Source organism: Centroberyx gerrardi, chromosome 1 (genome assembly GCF_048128805.1).
Source record: "Centroberyx gerrardi isolate f3 chromosome 1, fCenGer3.hap1.cur.20231027, whole genome shotgun sequence".
Taxonomy (NCBI): domain Eukaryota; kingdom Metazoa; phylum Chordata; class Actinopteri; order Beryciformes; family Berycidae; genus Centroberyx; species Centroberyx gerrardi.
Genome location: NC_135997.1, coordinates 20,337,815 through 20,347,814, shown reverse-complemented (window position 1 = coordinate 20,347,814; position 10,000 = coordinate 20,337,815). Strand labels below are relative to the sequence as shown.

General features: G+C 46.1%; 1 protein-coding gene across 1 annotated transcript; it reads right to left on the bottom strand.

The window, feature by feature from the left end:
- Positions 1-1,313: 1,313 nt before the first annotated feature.
- dldh (dihydrolipoamide dehydrogenase) lies at positions 1,314-9,669 on the bottom strand. The gene is made up of 12 exons (XM_071909422.2): positions 9,616-9,669; positions 9,015-9,317; positions 8,059-8,119; positions 6,308-6,565; positions 4,652-4,712; positions 4,203-4,333; positions 3,884-4,053; positions 3,549-3,765; positions 3,123-3,296; positions 2,259-2,979; positions 1,665-1,872; positions 1,314-1,405 (listed from the first exon to the last, which is right to left on the bottom strand). Exons 1-12 carry the CDS (start codon positions 9,667-9,669, stop codon positions 1,400-1,402), a joined length of 2,364 nt encoding a protein of 787 aa, XP_071765523.2. The 3' UTR covers positions 1,314-1,399.
- Positions 9,670-10,000: the final 331 nt, after the last annotated feature.

Below are 10,000 nucleotides of genomic sequence, written 5' to 3'. Positions count from 1 at the left end.
ACTTTTTAGGCAATTTTAGCATGCAACATTGACCAATGGAGTTGCCACAACACTGTGTTGCACTGATTTCATAAAAAGAATCCAGGAAAAAATCATTAATGTGATCAGGATGTACACAAAAAAGCAGAAAATACAGGTAGGGGAATTGTGTATCTAAAAATACATTTCCCTGAAATTTTGATTTGTTTCACTGTGTCTCGCTTTGTTCTCTAATGCTAGGAATGTTGCCCAAGTTGCGCTGCCCAAAACATTGCCCTGTGTATCGCAACCTTCAAGGGTCAGGGGCCAGTATGGCCCAACAGGATCCATGTTGGATCGATCTGCAGTCACTACTGGAATCTTCAATTCTCTTCTATTTTCTGCTGAGAACCAGCTCAGCCAACACTGTCTCTGCAGCGCCACAGAGCTACAGATGTAGCTGCTGTAGAAGTCCCACTTTTTTCAAATGTTGTTTTTGTTTTGGAAAGGTCTGTGTGTCCAGTTCAATGAGACACATGAGTTTGCAAATTATTTTTCAAGAAAGAATAGACTACAGTGGCTGCAGCAATACTAATAAAGGATCGATGCAGAATGAGGGACTTCTACGAAGGCTACCACTGTAGTACTAATGCAGTATGGGGGGACTTCTACCATTGCTACCACTCTAGCCTCTACTCTGCAGCACTACACAAAACACTAGACAGTCACCTGTCCAATATCCACGACAGCATTTACACTGCACTGTAAAACCACAGCACATAACAGTACTACAACAGTACTTCAAAAGTTCTCAGTACTCCAAAGGTACTACACCGTTCATTCAATCAGTACTCCAAAGTACTACAATGACACTTGTCAACATCCAAGTCAATATTCCATGGTTTATCGGAAGGAAAGAGTTCAAAGGGTTTGAGTTCATGCATAGTACTGAGTCCAGACTGCATCAGTACGAGACCGGTACTATGTCACCACTGGTATGAGCAGTAAATCTTCCAGTACTCCATCCATCAGAGATCAAAATAGTTCTTCATCAGTTCTCCAGCATTCATCAGTTATACTGGTTGAGTACTAGTTCAGCACTAATTCTGTACAAAGTTTGTACTAGCGTGAGCACTAGTACTAAGTCTTCTAGTACTCCATCCATAGCACTAGGTCTGCACTAGACCCACATCCATCGAAGGTCAAAAACGTCCAGTACGCATCCATAGTACTACTGTAGTACGAAGTCCATGCTGAGTCAGCACTGACTCAGTGCTAGCTCAGTACCACATAGGCACAAAGTCCTCCTGTAAATCCCAGGGAAACAGCAGCAAACAGCAGGAGTAAAACCTCCCGGAGACACGGTGAGCTCTACTGCTCAGGGCCTGGACCGGCATCAACCAGACGAAACTGGTCTGATCTGGTCTGGTCTGGACTGGTATCATACCTGGAACACAAAAAAACAGGTCAGTCTATGTTTGTACACTCTATATTCATGGAGCATAATGAATTTGAACTTTGATTTAAGCAGCAAACAACTTCTATCCAAAGCTACAAGTAGGTGGTTGCCATGCCATGTAGTTGCTAGGCAGATTATTCCTATTGTGTGTAATTGGTAGATAGGTAAATATATGGTAAGTTACAATTATTCTGTGTGCTTTCCAGGCAGGTAATTCTATTTTTGTGTGTTTTTTACTCCGACTCACCTCTGTAGCGATGATGCACTCGTCCTTCTGGTCAGACATGACGTAGACTGACTGGTATTTGGTGTCGGCGGAACAGTGATATTTAACATCACTGGTTGACTGGTATTTAGCATCACCGGCTGGCTGATAATTCAAATCGTCGGACGACTGATATTTTGCTTCACTGCAGCACGGCGACTCTTCTGCTTGTTTCTTTTCTGATGCGTCACTGCGGGTCAAAAAAAAAGAAAGGTTAATATTGCTATCCTTCAGACAACATATGCTACAACTGGAGTATCACCAGTGATTTTTAATAGATGCTTATAATATATTTAGGCATTTTTACATTTTTATTTCTTTCCAGCTTTCCTTTTTTTCCTACGCTAATACCATTACTAAAAGGTATAATAGCATAAGCACACAATAGAAAAATATATCATTATATGGCCTTGCACCTGTTTCATTTCTTTCTGTTTACCTTCATATTGTAAAATAGATTGTGCATACTTAATCTCGTCCTACATTTTTCAACTTTACACAAAAGCGTATATGATACAAAATCTATTTCCAAAAGCTGTGTACATGTTTAAGGTTATATTTTTGATAGCTATGTACCTGTTTAGTCTCTTCCTGTGTCTTTCCTCTGTGTCGGACTCGTCCAGTATTTCACACTTGGCCTCGGAGTCGTCCTGCTCCTCTTCTTTACACAGAGTCAGCTCCTCGGGCCTGAGCTCGTGGACCAGGTTGTACTCCAGACTGGGGTAGCGAGTCTTAAAGCCGTTCTTCTCGGAGCCGCTGAGTCCGCTGAGCCCGCTCAGTGACCCAGCCAGCTCCAAATGATAATCCGCCTTCTTATTGGTGTTTTTAATGGATGCCGTCATCAGGGGGCCCAGTTCCTTGTCGCTGCGGAGGCAGTTGTTGGTCGTCGTCAGGTTGTTCATGGTCTCGTGGCTGTCACTATGGACGCTGTCACCATGGTGACCGTGCCGCTCCTGCAGCTTGACCCGGATGTAGACCACCAGCACTGAGCAGCCAATCAGGATCATGAGAACAAGGAAGATGCCGGCGCACACGGCCGTCCAGGGGAATCCGGCATCGTCGTCAACCTCCTCATCCTCTTCGTTGACGTCTGGTGAAGAATATCGCCGGTTCGGTCCCTCCACCACCGGCTGACCCTTGGGAGCCTCTGGTAAGAGGAACTGGCAGTTGTGACCACCATAGCCAGGCACGCAGGCACACACATAGCGACCCCCGCGCTCATGGCAGGTGGCTCCATTGTGGCAGGGGTTGTGATAGCAGCGGGAGATCGGGGAGCTGCAGTTTTTGCCGGTATAGCCTGTGGAGGGAGCAGAGTTTAGAGAGTCTGCTTTGAGGCATTTCCTTTGGGATGTAACACTCTAAATCATGATTATACCCATATTTATACAGTATCTTGGATTTTAAGACACATCAAGTCCTTTATTATGGCTGTCATCATACCTGGGGGGCAGGTGCAGGTGTAGCTGTTCACTCCCTCCTGGCAGGTCCCACCGTTCTGACAGGGGAAGGACAGACAGAATCCAGAGACACTGCTGCTGTCCTCGCAGTTAGGACCCGAGAATCCCTCCAGACACTGACAGAGGTAGGAGTTAACCAGGTCCACACACTCTGCACCTGTGGAGGGGAGAGGGGGAGAGAGAGAGAGAGAGAGAGAGAGAGAGTTAGGCCTCAGATAATCACTGATAGCACATACAAGCATTGCACACAAACATAAACACAAATTTTAAATGTTCTCTTTGTATCCATCAATTCAAATGTAGTGCATTGGACTCAAATAACACATTTTTACTTTTTGGGGAGTCATGGGTATAGGCTTACACACACACACACACAATCACACACACATCTAGAGAGAAGACAGCATACCATTTGCACAGGGGTTGGAGGAGCAGTGGTCAATTTTCTTCTCGCAATTGAAGCCGGCGTATCCCATTGGACACTGGCAGAAGTAGCCACCGTCAGGGTTGTCGGCACAACGCCCGCCATTGAAGCAAGGCCCATCTGCACAAGTATTGGCGCTCAGCTCGCAGTTGTTGCCATAGAAACCAGGTGGGCAGGTGCACTTATAGGTGTTGTCGTTGTCCTATGGAGGGAAACAAGACAGACAGTGTTACTCACAGGTTTGTTGCTATGGGTACTTGTTGTTATTTACATGCCACTTCTCTTTCTCTCTCTCTCTCTCTCTCTCTCTCAGTACTCACAGCGCAGCTGCCTCCGTTGCGACAGGGGTTTCCAGAACATTCGTTGACCTGGATCTCACAGCTGGCACCTGCATATCCAGGTGGACAGGAGCAGGTGTAGCTGCCCTGGCCAGTGTTGGTACAGGTGGCTCCATTAAGACAGGGTTTATGGTGCGTGCAGTAGTTCAGATCTGGAAACAACAAGAAGAAACAACATTTATAAACAATGTTACAGCAAGTCTGTACGCAAACCTGACAGTATGAACTGAGGAGGCCTGAATTAGCTCCAGCAAAGTGAATGCCCACTTGGGGGTTTTGAAAAAAAACTTAGTACACTCACCCTGGTTGCAGAAGAGCCCACCCCATCCCTCCTGGCAGTTGCATTGCCAGGGCTGTTGGCAGGTGCCGTGGAGACAGCCAGGGTAACGGATACAGTCGTCACAGTAACGCCCACTGAAGCCCACGCGACACCTAGGAACACAACAACATTAACAGTTAACAACAAAAACAACAACGATGACAACAATGCGATAAAACAAAACAACGACAATTATCAGAAACACTTTTGTTCAAATGTAACACAGTAAAGATAAATTGTTATTTTCCCTCTTTCCCTCTATGACCATAAACAAGGGGAACGCATTGAATAATTTGTGCAAACTAGGGGCCCCAGCTCCTTTCATCTTCCTTAATATTGCCAACAAAAGTTCCATTGAAAAAGCATCTTTCTCAAACTCAAGTGTGTGTGTTGCATAGTGATAAATGAATTTCCAGGGTTTGGGGACTTACTTGCACTCTCCAGGCTTGTCACAGAAGCCGTGCTCTTCATCACAGCCGGGCAGACAGATTGCTGCAGAGAGAAAGAAGAAGATACTGAGAGGTGAATCATGGGAAACGTAGTGATGGCAACATGTGTTTGTCCTCCAACAGTCTCCCATTCACAGAGGGCCTTTTCATACTGCTGTCTGCTTGCCTGCCTGTCTGGCTGGCTCACTGCTTATCTGTCTGTCTGTCTTTCAGACTGTCTGGGTGTCTGTCTGTCCATTTTGTTTACCCGCCTACCTTTCTGTCTACAATCTTGTTCATTAGTGTGCCTGTCCATTCTTTAGATAGTTTTTAAATTATCAACCTATGACCCAAACTCAATAAATTTTGTCTTACCCTGTGACACAGGGCTAATAAAACAAACTAGCACACTTGTCAGGGTGGGACCCACCAGAAACAGGCCTGTGGCCCATTTTGAGTCCCAACCCGTGGTTTAAGAAACTCTGGCCTAGACTTAGCTGCCCACAGGGAGCTGCTGCAGCCTCGGTCAGCGAGGGGGTAATCAGCCAACCAGCCCTCTCCTTTAACATGGTTGCTCTCCAACACAAAAGGGTCCCACACAAAGCCTCCTTTCTCCCCTTGACTGTGGGTCAGAAGTCCCTTTTCTCACCCTTGGCCCCTCTCCTCCTCTCCCCTCCTCTTTCTGATCCTACTCTCTTCTCCTCCCTTCCTCTCCCATCCTCCTTTCCTCTTTCTGCTCCTCCTCTCCTCTCTTCCTCTCCTCTCCTCTTGACATTCTCCTTTCCTTTCCTCCCTCTCCCCTCCTCCTCTCCTCCTGTCTCTCCTCACTCCCCTCCTCCTCCCCCCAGGGCCAGCTGGTCTGTGTGGAGCTAACCACCAGACAGCTGCTCCATTGTCTCCTCTCACCGAGCAGCTGCCCCCTCCACAACAATACACAATCCCGCTCAGCCAATCACCGGCCCCGCTCGCAACAATACAGGACCCCCACTCGGCCAATCGGGGAGGAGGGTTGGGGCGAGGAGGCCCCAGTGGTCTAATGGAAGGCACGCGGCGTGTGAATTACTGAGGAGCCACTGCGGCTCATTAGAATGGAGGCCTCTGGTGCTGTGGGCTAACTAACTGACGCCTGTTGCACACGGGCCCCGCGTTAGGCGGTGGAAAAAGGCTCTCAACTATTACAGAGAGGCAAGTCACTATAAAAAAAAGTAGTTTTTATAAACTTTATAGAGGCTGAAAAATTTCAGAGTCTTAAAAATAGTGAAAATCACAGTGGCTATTCGGATTATGACCAAATATTGACTTTTTTAAGGCCTCTAAAAAAGCGTCTAAACTTTTCAAAAACCTAATACAGTGACTATTCCAATTACATCAGCTAAATGACTTTATGCCAAAACCAATGTAAAACAGGCCTTATTATGCTTAAGTATGCACATTAAGGGCCTATTATGGGTCAGATATGTAAACATTGGGAGGCTTACTACTCATGTTCAGGTGCTGCCCCTTCAACTTCTATACCACACACAGCAGTCAGTGAATTAAAATTTAACAAGTGGGATAGTAGTGAGCTGAAGCGCTCTTTTCTCAGTGTTTTTCTACAATAAAGTAGGTCATAATTGGTGTCCCTCAGACTCTGTGCACAGTGAACCCACTCCCACTTACGTTCGGTGCAGTACTGTCCCTTCCAGCCAGAGTTGCATATGATCTCTCCCCGCTCTCCGCAGGTGAAGTGTCCGAAGGCGTCGTCTCGGGGCCGGCAGAAGACGGAGCAGCCCTCGCCGTAGTAGTGCTCGTCACACAGGAAGCGGTAGGCGTAGCGCAGCTCGGTCCTGCCGCCTGTCTGCAGGTCATTGGACCACTCCTCTCCCACGGTCAGGTGGCGCTGAGTGGTGATCCTGCTGATCAGACGCTCCGGGTTCTCTGGAGGAATCAACAACACAGCTGTTTATTATTTGCTGTATGATATTATTATTAGAGTGGTGATTTAATGCTAATTTATTACATTTATTTATTTACAGGGGTGCCATGAGAGGAGATGAAGAGGTATGACACCCCCTTGTTGGCATAAATGATTAGTTACATCCCCTTCGTTTACTATGGATTTCAGATCTTCCATTCTTTTCTAATACAGATTTCTTTGCTTGGCCTTTTATGAGAAAACGCCCACACGTGTTAGTACTTTTGAAGCCGATGTTGCTGTGTAAAGACAAAGGCCACATCAGAAAGTTTTGTTATGGGGTGCCACTCCACTACCAAAAATAAAAGACTTTTAAATAGTGAAAGATTTTGTGTCCAGATAGTAAAGTGGAGCCACATGTATGAAACTACTGGTCTGGGATTGAATCATGTCAGCACTTTCTGTCCTGTGTTTCCTATTTTGTCTCCTTATAGTGTCTGGATAAATGTAAAAAAAAATGCTTAAGGTGACTGGACTGCCTACTCTGCTTTTAGAAAGAAAGTGAAAATTTTCAGCAGAAATCTAACCTAGGTGACCACTATTCCCTTACCCCCACCACTGACACACACACTGCTTTGCTACAGTCCGTTACTCATCATTAGTGCTGTGATAAGACTGGGAGATAAGCATAACAGTAGTCACTTTCACACCACAGGGCCAAGTGGGGCTTACTAGGGCCAAATCTAAAACCAGCTACAAATCCCTGTTCGCACTTGCAAAAATTCTGGATGGCCTTTTCCCTGTGTGGCTTTGAAGAAACCTCCAGCTGAAGAGAAGTTTCTTTTGATGTGTAAAACATACAGAGTCTGTCTCTGAATAAGATACTCATCATCAGGCCTGGGCGAAGTCTATAGAAGCTGAAAACCTGAAACCAGGTGTTTATGTTAATACATTGTCTGTCCACTTTCATTTTCTCAACATTTAAGAGTTTCCATGGATTCTCAGCAAAAAAATGCCATGGAACATGTAGATTCAGTTTTATATGCTGAACCATTAGCCACTCTTCCACAGCAGAGCCAAGTGGGGCTTGCCAGGGACAGGCCTAAATCAACATATTTAGAAGACCACAAATTGGATGTACTATCTCTTTAGTTGAAACTATAGACCAGCTAACAAATCATCTCTGTAGAGAAGAAGATGAAAAGACAATCACAGACATTATATGGGAAAATAAGCATGGTAAGTGATTGTAGGTTGCTCTGGATAAGACTGCCAGCTAAATGCCCTAAAATGTAAAAATGTAGCCTAACAATAAACACTCTGTAAGCTCTGTGTAGCCCAGTTTGGCCCTGTTGTAAGAAACCAGGGTAATGAGTAAGCCCCGGTTAGCCCGGTTTGGCTCTGCAGTGGAAAACATGCTACTGGGTGAAAACAAGGCCACTATCAGCCTTCTGGCCTGTCTTGGTGTCCGGCTGCCTCTCCTCTCTGCCTTTCTGGCTGTGTGCCTGCCACCCACCTGTTGTCAGGTCGTCCAGGGAGTCAGTGTGCAGAGCTTCAATGATCAGTGAAAACGTCCCCTGAGGAGAGAGAGAGAGAGAGAGAGAGAGAGAGAGAGAGAGAGAGAGAGAGAGAGAGAGAGAGAGAGAGAGTCAGTCAACAGCTGCTCAGCCTGGAGGCCGCCTCGGAGTAGCAGAGGGCTATTAGGAGGCCTCCCAATAAACTTCACAGCCTAATTCCCCGTGTTGATTAGGGGCCTAATAAGGGCTGCTACCTGCTCCCCTTTCACACCCCCGCCACTATCACACTCTGACACCGCCGTAAAACCAAACGAGGCGGAATTTCACGCTGCGCTGCCAATGATGTGCCAACTCAGAGGATGTTAAATTTCCCACCACCCCTGGTCGGAATAGAGCAGCGTTTGGTGAAAACATTACCCCCCCCCCCCCCCCCCGCCCCCGCCCTCTCGCCATACACACACACCCCTCCCCATTTTATCCCATCCAACAGCACAGAAACACTACAATAGCCCCTCTCACACACTGCTGACAAAGACCCTCACAAGTGTTGAGTTTGGGAGCATCTGTTGCGTTATGCATTCTTCAAAGCTAATACAGCCTAACTGGAATAAGACTGTGATATTTTCACTATCCGCCCAGGCATTCCGATGCGGTTTCCTTGCGCTGTCCGTTGAAAAAGGTGACATTAATCACATGTTAGGCACCTATATATCACACCCAAACTATTAACTGGGTTATATAATATCCTATGGGAATCTTACAGTGATGCCATAAGGGATAAAACACCATACACCACAATATGGACACAAGTGGGACACAAGTAGCCTATGGACTTTATACTATAAAGTCACCTTTGAGCAGGCAAATATAATGACTTTTCGCTAGGGAGGGGGGCTATTAATAATGTCACTGATATGATAAATGATCATATCTCAGTCATAAAAAAAAGACTCACAGGCCAAGTGAAGCCGAAGGGGAAGCGGATGGGGTTGGTGAAGCTGTCCGCATTGGTCTCCGGCACCTGGAAGGAGTTGGAGCCGAGCACGGGAGTCACAGCCCCGCCGTAGGTGCAGGGAGGCTCGGGGGAGACGTTGGCCTGGTAGTGCTTCAGGCAGACTCGGAAGAAAGTCTTGCACTCGCACTGCTGGAAGCCCTGCGGAGGTGCGGAGCCTCCGAGGCAGCAGTTGGCGTTCCCCGAGACTCCTTTCTTATTGAGAAACTCCTGCAGCTTCAGCTCAAACACTCCGGAGCACAAAACCTGTGGAGGCAACACACGAGATATACTGAGCCCTATTGGTGTTTGAGCCACTTCAAAATGTGTTTAGAGATGTTTCAAAACAAAATAATATGTACATTCATTCGAAAGATACAGCTATTGAAACATATCTGTTTTTTTTTACAGTATGGGCACATAATCTAACAACCATTGTTGGTTTAATATGTGGAAAAACTCTTGTAAATAAGGTCAGTTCAGTCATTTGAACAAAACGTGTCTCATTGTGTTTTTATCATTATTATTATGATTATGTTATCATTAGTATTATTATTAGGCCTACCTGGCAGATGAGTAGAGAGAGAGTGACAACCAGGAACAGACACAGGCGTCCCATTGTGTTGACAGCCCTTCAACAAGCAGTGAAAGCTCCACAGGTCTGTGGCCCCAGCTCAAACAATCATGGAGAAAGTGTACAAGCTTTCCCTTATATCAAAGTCAAGGTGAACGGGACTCTGTTGACGCGGAGGAGGAAAGATGGATTTAGTGGAAAATACTGAACTGGTCCTCAGGTGCGTCTTCTGCCCCTCTATTTCCCATACGAGACACGAGTTCTTGACAGAAAAAAACAAAACAAAGTTTTTCAGTGTAAAGTAATCCTCAACAGGAGCCGGATCCTCTTGGAGAAGAGTGAATGAAATTCCCCGTGGAAAATAATGAAGAGATAA